The sequence below is a fragment of the Neofelis nebulosa genome, chromosome X (genome assembly GCF_028018385.1).
Source record: "Neofelis nebulosa isolate mNeoNeb1 chromosome X, mNeoNeb1.pri, whole genome shotgun sequence".
Lineage (NCBI taxonomy): Eukaryota > Metazoa > Chordata > Mammalia > Carnivora > Felidae > Neofelis > Neofelis nebulosa.
The window spans coordinates 41118093-41140729 of NC_080800.1; the positions used below are offsets into that span (position 1 = coordinate 41118093).

Consider the following 22637-nt stretch of genomic DNA (forward strand, 5'->3'; position numbering starts at 1 on the left):
CCATGACACGGAGAGCATGGGGAAATGGGGGAGAAAACAAGGAGGCCAGGAACATTCTCTGTCTTCCCTCACTCCCTTGGGTGCTGCAAAGAACTGTAAACTGAGAATGCAGCTTTTTTTGTTTTTTGTTTTTTGTTTTTTTTTTGGCAGGTGTAACTTGAGCTTAAAGGGAGGTACCAAGGGGCCTCAACCAAGGGTCTCTGCAGCCCGGTGTGTGCACACCTTACTTTTCTCCCTCTCCCTCCCTCTTTCCCACCTGTGATGCCGCGTCACGTCTTGAGAAAAGAGACGAATGGAAAAGGGAAATAGAAGACAACCTCCTCGCCAAGCCAACCTCCGCCCTGTCTCATTCCAGGTCTGTCCGGCACTCACCCAAGGCGTGGAGCCCCAGAAAGGGGCGCTCTGGAGGGAAAGGGGACAGATCTGCCAGATGTCGCGGAAGGCAGAGTTGAAAACCACAGGATGAATGCACACGTCTGGCAAATATTCACTGAGTGCCTACTCTTCTAGCTAAAGCCTGGTGTACCTGACACCAGAGTTCCTCCCTACGGGCCTGGGGCTTGGGAGGACCTTTGCAGGGAGTTAGATGGACTTTTGCTCTGTGTCTAGGAGCTGCCTCCAGGCAGGAGGTTCTGAGGCTTGGAGGCTCGTCATCATCACCGGACGTTATCCGGGGGACCTCCGAGCAACAAATCTCACAGAGATTTTCTGACCGGAAATCCGTCCATTTCAGAGGCCTCAGGGCTGTCCCTTAAAAACGTCACACCAGGGCCTCCATGTACCCGATGTGTCTAATGCATCAGAGTGCTAGAGGAGGGGTCGCATATGGGCTTCCTCGCTCTTGATTTTGAGCCCTCACCTGTTTTGGAGACTCTGAACGAATGAACATAGAGTTCGCAGAGAAAAGTCCTCTGTATGGTGAGTTTGTCAGCATTTGTAAGATCAACGGCTAGGAATCCAGTATGAGGCCTTGCTCTTTGGATTCTACGGCAGCACGAAGCCACTTAATGGCAGGCTAGTTCACTTGGATGAGCTCCCCCAAGCAGACTCAGAGGGGCGGAGCAGTGGTTACCCCGGCATTTCTCAGACGGCCTGCCAGAATGCCAGGTGACACAGCTGTCCTCGGCCTAACCAAAAGGCCTAACCATACTGTGGGGCAGGAGCAATGAGATTCTGGGGATCTGAAGGGCATGGAATGCAGTATGGCCAAGGACATGGCGGCCCAGACCTGCCACTCATAATCTCTCCTTTCTGTACTGTGAGTTTCGAAACAGGTGTAATGAGCCTTCATAAGTGGCTTCTACGTCAGCAAAGATGAAACAAATGGACTTTGTTGGCCTAGATGAAATAGGAAGGCGACGGGTAAGAGAAAAGGTCACGTATGCCCTGTATTACGATAACGAAAGCAAAACCAAATACAATAAAAGCTGCCACATGAAATTTAGCCTCCTCTATTCTTTTAACGAATCTCTATTAAGAGGCAAACAACTTGTTTCACAAGAATCAAATTCTGTGCAACAAGAGCTGCTTAGAAAGACTAGGTTGTGACTATTCTCACTCGAGTCCTGGCAATGTCAGTGGAATTCTTTCTCCTGGGCCCGCCGTGGCCAGGCCGGAAGGCAAAACAACAACGCACAACACGTTGAAAGGACTTGATAAACTCACAAAAGTAGGGGCACCTTAACCTCATCTCAAACCCGTAATGTTCAACATTTTGTTTGGGGTAACCTGGGAATGATTCCAGATCCACGCTGTCCAGCAGAACTTTCTGCAACGATGGTAGTGGTCTAGATCTGCGCTGTCCAATGTGCTAGCCACGGGCCACATGGGGCGGGCCGCTGAGCAGTTGAAATTTCACTCAGTTTCACACCAAAAGAGAAAACAAAGCAAGCAAACGAATGTGCTCATTCTGGAATGAATAAATACAGAAAGAAGGTGAATAATTTCCCTTCTGGTCTAAGTACCTTGGGAGCAGCTGCTGTATAAAATGCCATGAAATGCCAGGAATTTTAGAAGTGTTCCACTTTAATCGATAACTTTTCAAAAATTTGAATGGCTGAGGTCCTAAATAATTGGAGGACCATGAGACACATACCTTCATGCAAAACCCTGAACACCAGATCATAGTCGGAATTCTCAAACGTCCCAAGGGTAATCACTTGTACTTTGCCCAAAGGACCTTCCTTCCTGAAGGTGGGATATTTCAAAAGAAAGGGTTTCCTCTGCAACTTAACTGGTACCTAGAGTCAGGTCTCCAAAAGTTACCGTGTGTGTGTGTGTGTGTGTGTGTGTGCACGCATGCATGTGTATTTTAAACGGTAGAGAAAAATGTGAACCCAGGGAATTTAACAGCTTCCTTTAATTATATGGACATCATTACAGTATATCTGGAGCCTGGTGATATCGTGATGAACATGCCTGATGACAGGCATCGCTATTCTCTCTGCTGCCCTCAGTGACGTACTTTCACAGTGGCGAGAACAGAGTTCAAGCCTATTCTGCGCTGGTTTATCTACCAGCATTGAGAATCAGCTCAGGAAGGAAAAAAGAAACATTAAAGTCTTTGCTCTGCTTGCTCAACATTGCCACTCTTAAGCCTAATCCAATCGTAAACTTGGATGAACACTGAGAAACAAACTGCATTAAAAGAGTCTTTATCTTCTGGTTCAAAAAACAACTCTTTTTTTAAACCAGAAGATAAAGACCTTTTGGGATGAGCACTGGGTGTTGTATGGAAACCAATGTGACAATAAATTTCATATACTGAAAAATCAATAAATAAAAAAAATAAAAAACAACTTTTTTTGTATCTTCTGATTCACCATAAGGTACAAGTACACAAATACAGACTTAAAAATCTAAGGGAGTGTTGGTGCTTGATTAAGACTGATTCTCCAGTCATGGCGGAAATATCAAATGCTAGTTCTCTTGGGGCGCCTGGGTGGCTCAGTCAGTTAAGTGTCGGACTCCGGCTCAGGTCATGATCTCCTGAGTTCGAGCCCCGGGTTGGGCTCTGTGCTGACAGCTCGGAGCCCGGAGCCTGCTTCTGATTCTGTGTCTCCCCCATTCTCTCTCTCTCTCTGTGCCTCCCCCATTTGCACTCTGTCTGTCTGTCTGTCTGTCTCAAAAATAAATAACCATTAAAAAACAATTCTAGTTGTCTTTAGGAGGTAAAAGCCTTGTCTACTAGACCAGAAACAAGACTTTGTGGGAAAAGATCCGTGGCTCTGAAAATGGACTGCTCTCAACACTAAGCTCAGTGGTAAAAGAAGGGAGAGACACTTGCCATCTCCGGCCTTGGTGTTGACACACGTTGTCCAATATGCAGGGCAAGGGGACAGAATCTCAGGAACACCGACACATCAATCAACCCAGAGAAAGGGTGGGAAAAAGGGTTAGACGTGACCCGACCTCTTGCCCCTTTGCTGGAAGGGGCAGGGGGTTGGCACACACAGGGAGGAAGAAAGAGACAAAACAGCATGGAGAGAAACATCTCAGGTTAGGAGGAGGAGAGAAGCCAGGCCCGGTTAATTGGTTTCTGAGGACGCCCTTGTGTCACCTGAAGTACTGTGAGCGGCGTTCGTTCTGGTCCTCTTCGGAGGGCTCCTCGACGCCAACTCTGGGCAGCAGAAAAAGGGAGTGTGAGTGTGACAGGGACACGGGGGAGCCAGGAGCTACGGACACGGGACCGGGACCACGCCCATCAGAGAACAGGCTGGCTCACCTTGAATATAAATCTGGACCCTCTCTTCAGCTGTCCCCATTGGCTAAAACCCGGAGAGGCCGAGGGGCCACCAAACTTAGATTCAAAGCAACAATGGTAGGAGCTAGCTCAAATGAGGATCGACTCGGAAGGAAGACGAGCCTCTCAAGATATAACGGAAGGACATCAGAGGACTAAATGCAACGCACAGGTGATGAGTTCCTACTTTTCAGGAATTCATCCGTTTCATAAAGCAAGATCCATCCGTAGGAAAACCGGGAGACAAAGTTGTCACTAAACACACACTTGAAGCGTTTACACATATTTTGACACATATTGGACAGAAAGAGCAAAACGTAAACCATGTTGTCCACAGGTTTGACCTGAAGGTCAGGAGCCCAGCTGCTGCTATTCTCTGTCTTGTGCCTTAGAGCTGGCACGGACCATCTGCACCTTCCTTAACAATTTCTGGGTTATTCAGGGTTCATTTGAACTTTGCCATCGTCCTCTAGGAGCAGGGTTTCACCATCTTGGCGCTGTTGACATTCTGGGCCCTGGCCTCTGCCTACGAGATATCAGTAGCATCCCCCCTGCCCCGTTGAGGCAACCAAAAATATCTCCAGACATTGACAAATGTCCCCTGGGAGGCAACCTGCCCTTGGTGGAGAACCACTGCGCTAAATCATGTGCAATACCAATTAGGGGTGCTATTGCCCCCATGGGTGTGAAAATTGGTTCTTAGGAGACAAAAAAAAAAAACCCTTTAATATTCCAGTGGTTTCTAGCCCTCTGAAGCGTGAGAGCACATAAACAGGTATATAGCAGATCTGTGGTATTAAGTTTTCACTGGAAGAGGTCTTTGGGAAAAAGACATTTTTGAAGGACTCCTTGTGGGGGGCGTGGGGGGGGCAATAACGAAAACCAGGAGGGCAAAGACAATGCCCAAACTCTCATGCTACTAACATCCCCTGAAATATGAGTGAGAATGTGATGCTTCTTCAGGTGCTACTTTTAACTAGTCACACGTTCAGAACGTGACTTAAACCAGACTCTGTATTTTACGGGAGCATTGAAAAAGTGTAACAAATTCCAGAAAAGCGAGCTGGACTCCACCGGTGTAAGAGTCACTAATGACCAGAACAATAGCAAGCGTAGCAGTACTAACGGTGATAGAAGAGCTAAAATACAACAAACGCTTACCCTGTGCCAGACGGTACGTTTAATGAGCAAGTTCTTTATCACATTTATTTGTCGTCACATTTTGGCCTCACGCTAGTGTCCCCATCGAAACCGGCGAGGGAGAGTGAGTTGACGAGCCTCAATAAGTTGCCCAAGGTCACAAAGGTAGAAAAATGGTGGAATCGAGAAGGCAGCGTAGGAGGACGCTGGGCTCACCGCGCGTCCTGCTGATCACTTAGATTCCACCTACACCTGCCTAAAGAACCCAGAAAACCGCCAGAGGATTAGCAGAACGGAGTCTCCGGAGCCAAGCGCAGACGAGAGGCCCACGGAAGAGGGTAGGAAGGGTGGCGAGACGGTGCGCGCTCCACAGACTGGCGGGAAGGAGCCGGGGCGGAAGGGCGGCCCACTGGCCAAGCAGAGCCCCCGAGTCTGGCTGGAAAAAGCGGAGGGGCCTGATGGACTGTGTTCTGACAGCAAGCTCGACTTAGCGTCTGGGAGGTCATAAGTTAACAGCTCTGCTCAGAAAGGGGGAAGGCTGGAGGACAAAGGGAGGGAGAGCTGCTGAGCCCCCGGACGACAGAGCTCAGCTTGGCTGGGAACAAAGGGGCTCGCCAGCGCCATCTCCCCCGCCCATCCCCCAGCCAAAATCCCAAAGGGAACCGGTTCCTGCCAGGGAACTGGCTTGCACCGTGCAAACACCCAACGCTGTGCTTCTGCAGATCCATCCCTCTGATGGGTCTGACTCCCTCCCAGTACCGCAGGGCCCCTCCCGAAGTGGATCTCCGAAGGAAAAGCTAGCTGAGCCTGCCCCTCCCGCCCCTGTGCACCTTGCCGATCCACCCCAGCTAATACGCCACATCCCCAGCACCACAAGCGTGGCAGTGTGCAAGTAGCCCAGACAGGCCACGCCACCCCACAGTGAATCCCGCCCCTAGGAGAGGGGAAGAGAAGGCACACACCAGTCTGACTGTGGCCCCAGCGGTGGGCTGGGGGCAGACATCAGGTGTGACTGCGGCCCCGCCCACCAACGCAAGTTATTCAAGACAGCACAGGGGAAGTGCCCCGAAGTCCCGCACCACTCCAGGGACTATCCAAAATGACCAAACGGAAGAATTCCCCTCGAAAGAATCTTCAGGAAATAACAACAGCTAACGAACTGATCAAAAAGGATTTAAACAATGTAACAGAAAGTGAATTTAGAATAACAGTCATAAAATTAATCACTGAGCTTGAAAACAGTATAGAGGAGAGCAGAGAATCTCTTGCTACAGAGATCAAGGGACTAAGGAATAGTCAGGAGGAGCTAAAAAATGCGATAAACGAGCTGCAAAATAAAATGGAAATGACCACGGCTCAGATTGAAGAAGCAGAGGAGAGAACAGGTGAACTAGAAGATAAAATTATGCAAAAAAAGAAGAAGCTGAGAAAAAGAGAGACAAAAAAATCCAGGAGTATGAGGGAAAATTAGAGAACTAAGTGATGCACTAAAGAGAAATAATCTATGCATAATTGGTATTCCAGAGGAGGAAGAGAGAGGGAAAGGTGCTGAAGGTGTTCTTGAAGAAATAATAGCTGAGAACTTCCCGGATCTGGGGAAGGAAAAAGGCATTGAAATCCAAGAGGCACAGAGAACTCCCTTCAGACGTAACTGGAATCGATCTTCTGCACGACATATCATAATGAAACTGGCAAAATACAAGGATAAAGAGAAAATTCTGAAAGCAGCGAGGGATAAACGTGCTCTAACCTATAAAGGGAGACCTATAAGACTCATGACCGATCTCTCTACTGAAACTTGGCAGGCCAGAAAGGAATGGCAGGAGATCTTCAATGTGATGAACAGAAAAAATATGCAGCCGAGAATCCTTTATCCAGCAAGTCTGTCATTTAGAATAGGAGAGATAAAGGTCTTCCCAAACAAACAAAAACTGAAGGAATTCATCACCACTAAACCAGCCCTACAAGAGATCCTAAGGGGGATCCCGTGAGACAAAGTACCAGAGACATCTCTACAAGCATGAAACCTACGGACATCACAATGACTCTAAACCCATATCTTTCTATAATAACACTGAATGTAAATGGACTAAATGTGCCAACCAAAAGACACAGGGTATCAGAATGGATAAAAAAACAAGACCCATCTATTTGCTGTCTACAAGAGACTCATTTTAGACCTGAGGACACCTTCAGATTGAGAGTGAGGGGATGGAGAACTATTTATCATGCTACTGGAAGCCAAAAGAAAGCTGGAGTAGCCACACTTATATCAGACAAACTAGACTTTAAATTAAAGGCTGTAACAAGAGATGAAGAAGGGCATTATATAATAATCACAGGGTCTCTCCATCAGGAAGAGCTAACAATTATAAATGTCTATGCACCGAATACGGGAGCCCCCAAATATATAAAACAATTACTCACAAACATAAGCAACCTTATTGATAAGAATGTGGTAATTGCAGGGGACTTTAACACCCCACTTACAGAAATGGATAGATCATCTAGACACACGGTCAATAAAGAAACAAGGGCCCTGAATGATACATTGGATCAGATGGACTTGACAGATATATTTAGAACTCTGCATCCCAAAGCAACAGAATATACTTTCTTCTCGAGTGCACATGGAACATTCTCCAAGATAGATCACATACTGGGTCACAAAACAGCCCTTCATAAGTATACAAGAATTGAAATCATACCATGCATACTTTCAGACCACAATGCTATGAAGCTTGAAATCAACCACAGGAAAAAGTCTGGAAAACCTCCAAAAGCATGGAGGTTAAAGAACACCCTACTAACGAATGAGTGGGTCAACCAGGCAATTAGAGAAGAAATTAAAATATATATGGGAACAAACGAAAATGAAAATACAACAATCCAAACGCTTTGGGACGCAGCAAAGGCAGTCCTTAGAGGAAAATACAGTGCAATCCAGGCCTATCTCAAGAAACGAGAAAAATCCCAAATACAAAATCTCACAGCACACCTAAAGGAAATAGAAGCAGAACAGCAAAGGCAGCCTAAACCCAGCAGAAGAAGAGAAATAATAAAGATCAGAGCAGAAATAAACAATACAGAATCTAAAAAAACTGTAGAGCAGATCAATGAAACCAAGAGTTGGTTTCTTGAAAAAATAAACAAAACTGACAAACCTCTAGCCAGGCTTCTCAAAAAGAAAAGGAAGATGACCCAAATAGATAAAATCATGAATGAAAATGGAATTATTACAACCAATCCCTCAGAGATACAAGCAATTATCAGGGAATGCTATGAAAAATTATATGCCAACAAACTGGACAACCTGGAAGAAATGGACAAATTCCTAAACACCCACACGCTTCCAAAACTCAATCAGGAGGAAATAGAAAGCTTGAACAGACCCATAACCAGCGAAGAAATTGAATCAGTTATCAAAAGTCTCCCAACAAATAAGAGTCCAGGACCAGATGGCTTCCCAGGGGAGTTCTACCAGACGTTTAAAGCAGAGATAATACCTATCCTTCTCAAGCTATTCCAAGAAATAGAAAGGGAAGGAAAACTTCCAGACTCATTCTATGAAGCCAATATTACTTTGATTCCTAAACCAGACAGAGACCCAGTAAAAAAAAGAGAACTACAGGCCAATATCCCTGATGAATATGGATGCAAAAATTCTCAATAAGATACTAGCAAATCGAATTCAACAGCATATAAAAAGAATTATTCACCATGATCAAGTGGGATTCATTCCTGGGATGTAGGGCTGGTTCAACATTCGCAAATCAATCAACGTGATACATCACATTAATAAAAGATAAGAACCATATGATCCTGTCAATCGATGCAGAAAAGGCATTTGACAAAATTCAGCAACCTTTCTTAATAAAAACCCTCGAGAAAGTCGGGATAGAAGGAACATACTTAAAGATCATAAAAGCCATTTATGAAAAGCCCACAGCTAACATCATCCTCAATGGGGAAAAACAGAGCTTTTTCCCTGAGATCAGGAACACGACAGGGATGTCCACTCTCACCGCTGTTGTTTCACATAGTGTTGGAAATTCTAGCATCAGCAATCAGACAACAAAAGGAAATCAAAGGCATCCAAATTGGCAAAGATGAAGTCAAGCTTTCGCTTTTTGCAGATGACATGATATTATACATGGAAAATCCGATAGACTCCACCAAAAGTCTGCTAGAACTGATACATGAATTCAGCAAAGTTGCAGGATACAAAATCAATGTACAGAAGTCAGTCGCATTCTTATACACTAACAATGAAGCAACAGAAAGACAAATAAAGAAATTGATCCCATTCACCACTGCACCAAGAAGCATAAAATACCTAGAAATAAATCTAACCAAAGATGTAAAAGATCTGTATGCTGAAAACTATAGAAAGCTTATGAAGGAAATTGAAGAAGATATAAAGAAATGGAAAAACATTCTGTGCTCATGGATTGGAAGAATAAATATTGTCAAAATGTCAATACTACCCAAAGCTATCTACACATTCAATGCAATCCCAATCAAAATTGCACCAGCATTCTTCTCAAAACTAGAACAAGCCATCCTAAAATTCATATGGAACCACAAAAGGCCCCGAATAGAGAAAGTAATTTTGAAGAAGAAGACCAAAGCAGGAAGCATCACAATCCCAGACGTTAGCCTCTACTACAAAGCTGTCATCATCAAGACAGCATGGTATTGGCACAAAAACAGACACATAGACCAATGGAATAGAATAGAAACCCCAGAACTAGACCCACAAACGTATGGCCAACTCATCTTTGACAAAGCAGGAAAGAACATCCAATGGAAAAAAGACAGTCTCTTTAACAAATGGTGCTGGGAGAACTGGACAGCAACATGCAGAAGGTTGAAACTAGACCACTTTCTCACACCATTCACAACAATAAACTCAAAATGGATGAAGGACCTGAATGTGAGACAGGAAACCATCAAAACCCTAGAGGAGAAAGCAGGAAAAGACCTCTCTGACCTCAGCCGTAGCAATTTCTTACTTGACACATCCCCAAAGGCAAGGGAATTAAAAGCAAAAATGAACTACTGGGACCTTATGAAGATAAAAGGCTTCTGCACAGCAAAGGAAACAACCAACAAAACTAAAAGGCAGCCAACGGAATGGGAAAAGATATTTGCAAATGACACATCGGACAAAGGGCTAGTATCCAAAATCTATAAAGAGCTCACCAAACTCCACACCCGAAAAACAAAGAACCCAGTGAAGAAATGGGCAGAAAACATGAATATACACTTCTCTAAAGAAGACATCCGGATGGCCAACAGGCACATGAAAAGATGCTCAATGTCGCTCCTCATCAGGGAAGTACAAATCAAAACCACACTCCGATATCACCTCACGCCCGTCAGAGTGGCCAAAATGAACAAATCAGGAGACTGTAGATGCTGGAGAGGATGTGGAGAAACGGGAACCCTCTTGCACTGTTGGTGGGAATGCAAACTGGTGCAGCCGCTCTGGAAAGCAGTGTGGAGGTTCCTCAGAAAATTAAAAATAGACCTACCCTATGACCCAGCAATAGCACTGCTAGGAATTTCCCCAAGGGATACAGGAGTACCGATGCATTGGGGCACTTGTACCCCAATGTTTATAGCAGCACTCTCAACAATAGCCAAATTATGGAAAGAGCCTAAATGTCCATCAACTGATGAATGGATAAAGAAATTGTGGTTTATATACACAATGGAGTACTACGTGGCAATGAGAAAGAACGAAATATGGCCCTTTGTAGCCACGTGGATGGAACTGGAGAGTGTGATGCTAAGTGAAATAAGCCATACAGAGAAAGACAGACACCATATGGTTTCACTCTTATGTGGATCCTGAGAAACTTAACAGAAACCCATGGGGGCGGGGAAGGAAAAAAAAAAAAGAGGTTAGAGTGGGAGAGAGCCAAAGCATAAGAGACTCTTAAAAACTGAGAACTGAGGGTTGATGGGGGGTGGGAGGGAGGGGAGGGGGGGTGATGGGCATTGAGGAGGGCACCTTTTGGGAGGAGCACTAGGTGTTGTATGGAAACCAATTTGACAATAAATTTCATATATTGAAAAAAAAAGCCAGAAGACAAAGCTGAAAATGAATGTAAATGCTAACTTACTACATGCTATAAAATAGTCTAAAAAGAGAAAAAATTAAAAAAAAATAAAAATAAAATAAAAAATAAAATAAAATAAAATAAAATAAAATATTTAAAATAAAAAAGAAAAGAAAAATGGTGGAATCAAGGCTGCGACACCGAGGCTCTTAGACCCGGGAGCCCAATTCCCTCACCTCACAGAATCTGCCCTTTGATTACATGCTGGCGTCCTTAAACTTTCTTAAAATAATCCAGTTACAAATGCTATTACATAAAGAGCTCAGGGCTTTTCTCTGCCTTTATCTTCAAGTTATCTCGCAAAGAGCTTTGTCGTAAATTCTCCGTCTCACAGGATTACCCTTACTTGTCCTTGAGTGTTTGCGTTCCTGCACACTGGGCTGTGAAGGGCAACTGCTCGTTGGACTGTGTCACTTGAAGCGGGGGCTCCAAAGAGAATGGCCACTATGTCGCCAAAATGTGCTCTGGGTACATACGAGACTCCTCTGCTGAAGTAATCCCGTGGTCACTTTTTTTTTTTAATTGCCAAAATTATATCCTTTGTGAATAACAACACCTGCTCAAGAGGCTAAGAAAAATATGCAGTCTGTGCATTAACGGAAAACCACTGGAGCATTTTTGCTATTATGTTTCAAAATATCAATCACGACCTACCAATTTAGAAAGGTAAGCTGGATTTCTGGAAAGCAGCGACCTGGCTGTGGGTTTGTGTTGTATTCGTTTTTATGTTATGGACAGATGAAAATTTAGCCATGGTTAAAAATCACAACTAACTCCCAAGGGGCCCTTGGGTGGCTCAGTCGGTTGAGCATCCGACTTCAGCTCAGCTCATGATCTGGCGGTTCGTGGGTTCGAGCCCCGTGTTGGGCTCTGTGCTGACAGCTCAGATCCCGGAGTCTGCTTTGGAGTCTTTGTCTCCCCCTCTCTCTTTCTGCCCCTCCCCCGCTCTGCTCCTCTCTCTCTCTCTCTCTCTCTCTCTCTCTCTCTCTCTCTCTCTCTCAAAAATAAATAAGCATTAAAAAAATTTAAAAACAAATCACAACTAACTCCTAATTATTTATGGTGGAACTCTGAGACCCACCCCGGGCTTCTGATGTTGAGCAGCCACTTAACACCTCATCAGGGCCTCTGTCAGCAGCCTAGAGAAGTAAGGAACAAGTAGGTATTAAGTTTACCGAGGTGGCGGAGGTCAAAACCCCACACTGAACTTCACAGGGTTTCTGAATCAATTTAGAATAAGAACCTGGTTCACAGAAATGATTCATGGCCATCAGGTAACATCACAAGCCACAGGCCAGAAAAACCAATCAATCTCATTAGTTTATTTGTGAGGGAATGTCTTTCCGTGTAATCTCTACATATGTCAGTTTCCACACTTACGTAATCACTATTTATACACATCAGGAAAATGCAATGAACTAATGCCATGTGTATTTTTCGCCAATTTGCTTCATGACGCTGTCTGGGTGGAGTTGGTCAGAAAGAAGGAAAGAATAAAGATAGGGGCAGAAACCGGAAAACGATATAGAAAATCAAGGCAATGAAGAGCTAGCTCTTTGAAAAGATCCACAAAGTTGACAAACCTCTGGTAAGACTGAAAGAAAAAAAGAGAAAGATACAAATTACCAATATCAGCAGCGAAACAAGGGATATCACCGTAGAGCTCACAGACATCAACAGTTTCACAAACTACCATAATTCACCCAGTAGGAAACAGATCATCTTAATAGCCCTATAAGTATTTTTTTTAATGCCTATTTATTTTTGAGACAGAGAGAGACAGAGCGTGAACGGGGGAGGGTCAGAGAGCGGGAGACACAGAATCTGAAGCAGGCTCCAGGCTCTGAGCTGTCAGCACAGAGCCCGACGCGGGGCTCGAACTCACGGACCTCGAGATCATGACCTGAGCCGAAGTCAGACGCTTAATTAAGACTGAGCCACCCAGGCGCCCCAAATAGCCCTGTAAGTATTAAAGAAATTGCCTTCACAATTTAAAAGCTCCTGAAAAAGAAGTCTCCAGGACTGGACGATTTTATACGAGAATTCCATTAAACTTCCAAAAAGAACTAACACCAATTCTACACAATCTCTTTCAGAAAACAGAAGAGCAGGGAACATGTCCCAGCTCCTTTTGTGAGGCCAGATTACTCTGATACCAAAAACAGACAAAGGTAGTACAAAACAAGAGAAAACTACAGACCAATAACCCTCATGAACACAGACCACAAAAATCCTTAACAAAATAACAGCTAATAGAATTCAGCAGTGTATTAAAAACTCATACACCACGACCAAGTGGGGTTTGTCTTAGGGAAGTATTTTCATTAATTGATGTAACCCACCATATCAACAGGCTAAACAAGAAAAATCCTATGATTATATCAGTAGATACAGGAAAAGCATTTGAGAAACTTCAGCATCCGTTCACGATTAAAAAAAAAAAAAAACCAACAAAACCTCAAAAATCTAACAATAGATAGAAACTCCCTCAACTTGATGAGGAATATCTACAAAAACCCTACAGCTAATATTATACTTATTGGTCAAAGACTGAATATTTTCCCCTTATGACTGGAAACAAGATCAGGATGTCAGCTCATGTCACTGTTACTCGACATCATATTGAAAGTCCTAGCCTGGGGCGCCTGGGTGGCGCGGTCGGTTAAGCGTCCGACTTCAGCTCAGGTCACGATCTCGCGGTCCGTGAGTTCGAGCCCCGCGTCGGGCTCCGGGCTGACGGCTCGGAGCCCGGAGCCTGTTTCGGATTCTGTGTCTCCCTCTCTCTCTGCCCCCCGCCCCCGTTCATGCTCTGTCTCTCTGTCCCAAAAATAAAATAAAAAACGTTGAAAAAAAAAAAATTTTGAAAGTCCTAGCCAGAACAGTAAGTCAAGAAAGGGAAATAAAACGTACCCTGGTTGCAAAGGAAGAAATAAAACTGTCTCTGTTTGCAAATGATGTGATGGTCTATGTAGGAAATCCCAAAGAATTTATAAACAAAACCAGACAAAAGCCTCCTAGAACTAACAAATGAGTCCAGCAAGGTCACGGGATACGAGATCAACATACCAAAACCCACTGTATTTCTATATCCTAGCAATGAACACATGGAGCCTGAAATTGAAGACAGAATGACAGTTATAATTGCTCAGAAGAGAAGAAGTACTTAGGTGCAAATCTCACAAAGCATGAATAAATGAAGAAACGTGCCGCGTTCGTGAATTGGAAGACAGAAAACAAGATGGCAGTTCTCCCCAAACTTACTATAGGCTTAACGCAATGCCTGTGAAAATTCCAGCCAGGTGTTTTCTGATTTTTTAGACATGGACAGGCTTCTTCTGAAACATATATGGAAAGCAACGAGAACAGCTACGAGAGTTTTGAAAAAGAATAATGTGGGAGGGCTCGCTCTACCTGATGCTACAGCTTATTACATAACTATAGTTATCGGGACAGTGTGGAGGGGTGACCACATTCATCAGTGGGGCAGAATACAGACAAACCCACGTGCATCGAGCCAACCGATCTTTGGCAAAGGAGCAAAAGTAACCCAACAGAGTAAGACGTGTCTTTTTAACACATTGTGCCAGAACAACCGGATGGCCGATAGGCAAATAAAAAAGATAATAAAACCTAAACCCGAGCCTCACAGCTTATATAAAAATTAACTCCAAAGGGACCACAGACTCAAATGTCAAGCATAGAACTAAGAAACTTTTAGAAGATAACATAGAAGAGGGGCGCCTGGGTGGCTCAGTCGGTTGAGCGTCCGACTTCAGCTCAGGTCATGATCTCGCCGTCCGTGAGTTCGAGTCCCGCGTCGGGCTCTGTGCTGACGGCTCGGAGCCTGGGGCCTGCTTCGGATTCTGTGTCTCCCTCTCTCTCTGCCCCTCCCCCGTTCATGCACTTGCTCTCTTTCTCTCTCAAAAATAAACATTTAAAAAAAAGAAGATAACACAGAATGAAATCTTCACGGCCTAGGGCTTGACGGAGAGTCCTTACATATAACACCAAAGGCACGATGTGTAAAAGGGAAAAAAAAAGATAAACTGCACTCCCTCAAAACTAAAACTTCTGTTCTTCGATGACTCTACTAGAAGGATTAAAAGACAAGCTACAGACTGGGAGAAAATATTTGCAAAGCACATCTCTGAGAAAAGACTAGTATCTATAATAAATAAAGAACACTCAGAACTCAATAAAAAAAACCCAAACGATCTGATTAGAAAATAGATGAGAAGTGTGAACAGGTGTTTCACCGAGGAAGACAGATGAATGGCAAATGGGCACATGAAGAGATGTTCAACATCATCGGTCATTAGAGGAATGCACATGAAGGCCACGGGGAGGTATCCCCACCCACCTGTTAGAACAACTACAATGACAAATGGTGGTTAACACCAAATGCTGGCGAGGAGGCGGGGGAACTAGATCTCTCGTACACCCGGTCACACACACACTCATTTCCGGGCCCCTCAGTGTGTGCTATGTTCTGGGTGCTATCTATACGTTACATCAGTATTTCCACAACACAACAGTGATTATATTTGTACACGTACGGCTCGTGTGCCTCATGGAAAGCTGCCCACACTTTCAGCTCTGGGTAGGGCAGTTTTAATGGCCCGGTTTAGAAAAGAGTTACCAGAACTGCAAAATGTCCCCCGTCACCTCTCTACTCTCAGTGGAAAAGTATTCAGTCGTATCCGTGTGGGGTGGGGGAGGGTGGCAGGAGGAAAAGGGGACTTATAAATGAGCAGGAAAACCAAACAGGATTTCCTCAGGCTCTGAGCATCCAGGGTACCTACGGAGTGCCCCAACAGGAGCAGAACGTCACCTCGGAGGTCACCGAATGCAAAGATCCTCAACTGTGTGCGGGGGACAAGCCTCCTCTCTTGCGCTTATTCTTACACAGAACAAAGATGGTGCCATCTTAGGTCTCAGAGTTAGCGCCAAAAATCTGTCCATTTTCTTCTTTAGGTTTGTATTTCCACAATGAATTATTTTCCCTAGAGACTCATGCCAGGAGCTCGAAATTCTCATCACCCCCCATTTCACGACGCGGCGCCAGTCCCTAACACAGCCGACCTCCTTAAGGTTAAGGCTGTGGACTGTGTGGCGAGACTGCCCGGGTTCAAGTCCCAGCTCATCCACCGAAAGCTCTGTGGCCCGGGCAAGTTATTGCCAGCATCGCAAGTGTTAGCTATGATACGACTGTCTCTGACCCCGCCCCCCTCTCCCCGCTAGGTTCTGCAGACCCACCAGGATGCGAGGCTGAGACTCGCTAGCCCAGAAATGGTGGGGCTGGCAGGCGCCAAGCCCAGGAACCCCTGCCCGCCATCGATACAAAAGTCCCTGATGGTGGGGGAGACTGTTGTCTCAAATTCCAGCTTTCTCCCAAGTTCCACGTGTCCCCCTCACCCTAAGGATGACTACGAGATCTTTGTAGGTCCTCTCTCCTCCCAAGGTAGGTATGCTGGACACCGTTAGGCCAGTGCGCTCTGTATTCCAGAGAAGGGAGTAGGAACGAAAGGCCAGGAGAGAAAGGAAGAAACAGTGCCACCTTGTGGCTTTTCGGAGGATCCTTCACACCTAAGCACTGCTCCAGTGCTTTCCTCTTTCTGCTCGCATTCAACCTCTGCAGACCCAAAACTGAGGGGTGCGGTGGGAGCCCCTCCGGGGAGGCAGAACTTCACGTCCAGGAGAACCGAGGCCCAAAGACGTGAAGGGCTTGCCTTGAACCAGAGCCGGGGTTAGGCTCTGGGGCTCTTGACCCCTGCTCCAGGCTCCTCTGTCCCCTAAGGAGCTGGGGGCGCAGAAGCACACTCTGGAATCCAAACCCTCTTTGAAACAAAATCAAATTTAGGTCAGTTGCTCTCTCTCCCGACACAGCTGCCAAACCACAGGCAGGGGACATCCATGAGGCTGCAACAAATAAGGGTTACGCAGGAAATGCCACGCCTCTTTTGTGCGCTCAAGGAGAGGAGACAAGGTTTCCTCTGAAAAACAAAACCCTAATTGCCTCTTTTTGTTTCTCGTTATCATCTGAAGCGGATGAGCTTCTTTTGAAGGCCGAAGGTTTGATTTCAGAGGAATGTCAAATGCCAGACTCTGCCAGCAGCTTTGAGGCTTTTGAATTCTGGCCCTGTCGCTGTTCCAGCAAGGTCCAGGTGTTTCTAACGCCCCATGCGTCTGTACTCACAAACATTTTACATGGCAACCCTTTTTCTCATGGAAAACTCAATACTCTGACTTTTCAGTTATTGCTTTTTATTTTTAAGCCCTCCCGCAAACCCACAACAACAACAACAACAAACGTAAAAACCTTCCATGTACTGAGCTGTCTCCCCCTGTGTGTGAGCACAGGGACATAGTCAGACGCAAAACTGGCCGTGCTTTCAAACTGACCTTATGTTAAGCCACGACAGCATGGGTGTTGTGCCTCCGCCAATGATCCAGACAGTGAAGAAGACGATGAGGAGGGTGGTCGTGAACATCATCTGGCGAGCGTAGGATGCCGTGTCGCGGATGGCCAGCGCAAATGCCATCGCGCCCCTGAGGCCTGCGGGGACCAGAGAGGAAGATCTGGTTATAAGGGCGGATGACAATGTGTCCTCAGATCCGTTGCTGCCACTCAGGGCTAATAAACTATAACATCCACGTATGTTTCGGGAGTCAAACTGTCTTATTCAGAAAGAAGGACCTTAAGGGAATGTGGTTTTCTCTTGTTTGAAGTCTTCTTTTGCAAAATGCCCAAATGCGATGAGAAAAACACTGCACTACCTTGTCCGGCACATTCTAGAACAATAACACTCTTATTACGGAGATCATTCTCCTGCTAGTAACATGAAATAAAAAGAAAGATAAATAAGAACTAATGAATATAAGCTCTCTAGGTCTGTGATTCATTATAAACTGAAGTAAGAGGCTAGGTCTGAATACATCAAATACATATTTGTGATCTGTGTCCCAGGACCCACAGAGCAGCCTAGCATTACAGAGAAGTAACAATACAACCCGATCTACGTCAAGCATTGGCAATTTTTTTCTGTAAAGGGTCAGATAATAAATATTTTAGGCTCTGGGGGTCAAGAGGAAAAATCAAGGCTATTTTGTAGGTACTTACATAGAAGAGAAAAGCAAAAAAAAGAAAAAACAAACCCAAATTTCTACCAAATCTTATGGGCAAAAACCAAAAAGAGAATAATAACAACACAGTATAATGTGTTGTGATATAGGTGAATTCTTTTGGAGGACTATATTTCACTTAATTGGATTTCAAAGTTAGTGTCCTCTATCGTCAGATAGATTGTAAATGTCCATCTGTAAAAGCCACTCTTAGCCGTGGAGTATATGAAAATACGCAATGGCCAGATTTGGCCCAGGGGATGTAGTCTGCTGGCCCTTTTTCTACATTAACGGGTATTAAGGCTAAGCGCCAAACACACGGTGAGTACAGCATAGCCTGGAACGAAGTTGAGTCATGATATTGGACATCTGAAACTAATATAACACTATGTGTCAACTATCCTAAAAAAACAACCCTGGGAGATAGAAATTAAATGTACACAGTTAAGTATATTCATCTTTGCGTTTAAGTTTCAGAGCAGATGCTGTGACCTACAGAGTGCAACACTCACAAAGGAACTGAAACAGCACTGAATTTTTTTAAATGTTTTATTATTTATTTTTGAGAGAGAGAGAGAGAGAGAGCGCACGAGCGAGTGGGGGAGGGGCAGAGAGAGAGGGAGACACAGACTTCGAAGCGGGCTCTGAGCTGTCAGCACAGAGCCCGATGCGGGGCTCGAACTCACAAGCCTGGAGATCATGACCTGAGCCAAGGTCAGACGCTTAACTGACTGAGCCACCCAGGTTAATATATATTCACAAATATTTGTTCTCCTTTTATGCGAGTTCTCATATTTTCATCTTATGCTAGATTTTAATTACATTTAATAAAATGCTGTTTGCTTAAAAGATTAAGCTCCCACATTCTAATGTTTACCTTTCTAAGTTCTTTTGTTCCTTCTTCATACTAATGCTCACCATTTGTTTTACGGTAAAGGCCGAATCCGTGGTCTTTAATAGACATCTGGTATAAGTTCCTATTCACCTTTGGCCAGACTGTGTATATTATATGAGAGAATAAAAAGCAATACCCACTGTATCTGTTTGCATATTCCCCCGCCTTTCCTAACAGTTTGGTAAATTCCCTCATCTGCGAACTTCACAATTCACTAAAACATGATTCAAAAAAAGTTACATCAAAGGGGCACTTGGGTGGCTCAGTTGGTTAAGCAAGCATTCGACTCTCGCTTTCAGCTCAGGTCATGATCTCGAGGTTCGTGAGTTCGAGCCCCGCCCTGGGCTCTGCGCTGGTAGTGCAGAGCCTGCCTGGGAGTCCCTCTCCCTCTCTCACTGCCCCTCCCCTGCTTGCTCTCTCTCTTTCTCTCTCCCGAGATAAATAAATAAACTTTAAAAAAGAGTTACGTTAAAAAACAGAGCCAAGTTAATGTTTTCTATTAATCCGTACTTGGGAAATAACACACACATCTAGATTGCCCTATAGCCAGCTTCATCACCGATGAATACTTCGGCCTCTAAAGGGATGTTGTCTCAAAGAAGAAAAGTTAGGGGTCAGGGAGAGACAACGTGTGCTGCATTGTCTGGAGTTCCTTTTGATGGTGACATTGTTCCCAGCAGGAAATAATCTTTATAGGAGATGCCTTTAAACAGCACTGTGTACTGCCTTTTAGTCCAGAAAACAGTGGACATATTTTAAGTTTATCTTGGTGAATGAGTTCTCTCCAACTCATCTTGCTCTTCTCCACTAGAACTTTCTCTTTTGGGGGGAAGGGGGTGCCTGGGTGGCTCAGTCGGTTAAGTGTCTGACTTTGGCTCAGGTCGTGATCTCGCCGTTCGTGAGTTCGAGCCCCACACCGAGCTCTGTGCTGGCAGTCAGCTCAGAGCCTGGAGCCTGCTTCGGATTCTGTGTCTCCCTCTCTCTGCCCCTCTGCCCCCCCCCCAAATAAATAAACATTAAAAATTTTTTAAAAGAACTTTCTTTTTTCTAATGTTTATTTTTGAGGGAGAGAGCACAAGCAGGGGAGGGGCAAATAGAGAGTCAGAGAGGCAGACAGACAGACAGACAGACAGCTCTGGTGGAGAAGAGCAAGATGAGTTGGAGAGAACTCATTCACCAAGATAAACTTAAAATATGTCCACTATTTTCTGTCCTTTCTCGCCTCAGCGGCTTCTGCACACTTCTCAGCTCTAGAGTGGAGAGGGGGGCATCTGGGAGACAGTATAAATCAAGCAGAATTACCACGGCCATTAACTTCCGGTTTGGGGCTCATCTTTGCTTACCCAAGTGAATTTTATTTTTTGCCTCACGGGAAGTTGGAGCTAGGAGGAAGCTCAACAATTAGCTCAATTTCATTATTTTCCAAGAGTGGATACTGCAGCTGGGAGGTACTGAGTGACGTGGCCTGTGTTCTTTCTCATTAAAGGCCCATCTCCCGGGGCACCCGTGTGGCTCAGTCAGTTAAGCGTCCGACTTTGGCTCAGGTCATGATCTCGCGGTCTGTGAGTTCAAGCCCCGCGTCGGGCTCTGTGCTGACAGCTTGGAGCCTGGAGCCTGCTTTGGACTCTGTGTCTCCCTCTCTCTCTGCCCCTCCCCTGTTCATGCTCCGTATCTGTCTCTCTCTCTCTCTCAAAAATAAATAAACATTAAAAGAAATTTTTTTAGAACAGACCTATCTCCCTTCTAATTTTAGGTCTGGAGCCCTTCTGGAAGATTAAGGCTTATGCACATCAACTAGAAAACAATCAAGCACTTTAAATACTCCTACACCGCCAGGCCCCGTGGGCGGTAGAGATAAACATGAAGACGCGGCTGTTTTGGGAGAGAATGTTCACATTTGGTAGTGTGGTTTGCAAAATCGATATTACCTCTGTGTGACGCATAGGTCGGTCTACTCAGCACTGTGGGAGAATGCAAAAAGAACCAGGAATTTTAACTTCTTTTTACGAACCTTATCCATCATAGTTTAGTCACGCTGACACGCCTGCCGAAGAAAGCTCATTTTCTTTACGTTCCCGGGGCTTTTACCTGAAAACATCATCATGTGTTGAAAGTTCCAGCCAATCTTATGCCTTCTGCCCAAGTTGAGGAAGAAGGAGAGCGGGTAGATGTGTGCAGCTCGGCCCAGGAAGATGGCAACCTGACCACCAGGTGGAGGTTAAGGGCCCAACGGGTTTCTAGAACGGCAGCTTCACCCGGCCTCTGGTGGAGCAGAGAATTTTAGGAATGCTGGGACACCCTGTGACCAGGAGCTAACCGCACCACGATCAGGAGGGATGCGCAAGGCAGCCGGGCTAGACCCGGTGCCCTCGGAACGCGTGTCAGCTACAAGCAGGATGCAGGTGGCCACCTTTCCCGACCTCCTGGCTCACAGAGGTAATGCCTAGCCTGCTAGACGCACTGTTGGAACTTCTTGATTTAATTAAGCGGGTGTGGACCAAGTCTCCCCCCTATCTACACCTAAGCCGAGGAGCCCTGGCAGGGGTGGGGAGTTGAGAGGAGCAAACAGTGGCTTGGGCTCCGTTAGAAGAAGGAAAGTCATGAGGCGCCCGGGTGGCTCAGTCGGTTAAGCGTCCGACTTCAGCTCAGGTCACGATCTCGCGGTCTGTGAGTTCGAGCCCTGCGTCGGGCTCTGGGCTGATGGCTCAGAGCCTGAAGCCTGCTTCTGATTCTGTGTCTCCCTCTCTCTCTGCCCCTCCCCTGTTCATGCTCTGTCTCTCTCTGTCTCAAAAATAAATAAAACGTTAAAAAAAATTTATAAAAAAATTTAAAAAAAAAAAGAAGAAGGAAAGTCACGAGAAGAACAAATCTCTAACCCGTGGGTCAAGAGCTCATAAGCTTTAGTCAGAAGTAAACAGGAGGGGCTCGAAATGACCAGGAAGATGCTACGGCTAAGAGGTGTGGAAACTTGGGAGCACTTGGGACACTTCAGATGCATTCATGTCCCTCCCAAGCCTCAAGAGGGGGTAGATGTCTCTACCCGGGTGGCTCAGATGTCTTTTTGGAGGCGTGAGCCCATGGAGGCAGAGGAGTGTGGCAAGCGAAAAATTCAGGGAAACGGGCCATTCGTCACTCGCTGAGTGGAGAACAGAGCCCGGCAGGGAGCCACATGCTGTCCTGGTTACAGGAGGAAACTGCCATGGGACCCACGGGGACCGGGAGCTTCCGTTCCAGCTGAGTGCCAGCTGCCCAGGGCTGCAGCTGTTTCAGACAGAAGCCAGGGCGGAACTGTCCTCTGCCTTCTCCAGGGTAAAGGATGGACTGTTTTTCTGCTTTTAGCTTTTTTTTTTGTTTTCTCCTTTGGTGTTGTGTTGTGTTGTGTTGTGTTGTGTTGTGTTGTGTTGTGTTGTTTCGAATGGCAGGAAAGCAGGTAGCGCTCGGAAAGCTCAATTCCATCCCAGAAGCCAGGCAACCGTCCTCCAGTGGGAAGTGGCCTTTGAGATTCCCAGGGGACCCGTCTTGCCCCCCCCCCCCCGCCCCCCCCCCAGGCCCTCATCTGCAAACAAGGGCGGTGCTCTCACTATCCCTTGCAGGATGCTGTGCCAGGAAT

At 45.6% G+C, this 22637-nt stretch overlaps 1 protein-coding gene across 3 annotated transcripts in view; it reads right to left on the minus strand.

Moving 5' to 3' along the window:
* SLC9A7 (solute carrier family 9 member A7) overlaps nucleotides 1-22637 on the minus strand; it is a 133998-nt gene that overhangs the window by 22926 nt on the left and 88435 nt on the right. For 2 of the 3 annotated variants that reach the window (XR_009257223.1, XM_058713961.1), the window contains exons 11-13: nucleotides 21116-21227; nucleotides 17413-17566; nucleotides 3560-3619 (exon numbers count right to left, since the gene is read on the minus strand). Coding sequence is in view for 2 of the 3 variants with exons in the window: in XM_058713961.1 (XP_058569944.1) it covers nucleotides 3560-3619; nucleotides 17413-17566; nucleotides 21116-21227 (326 nt within the window). In the remaining variant the exon portion in view is untranslated. The remainder of the gene's footprint in view (nucleotides 1-3559; nucleotides 3620-17412; nucleotides 17567-21115; nucleotides 21228-22637) is intronic. The other variant, XM_058713962.1, reaches the window with a different exon arrangement.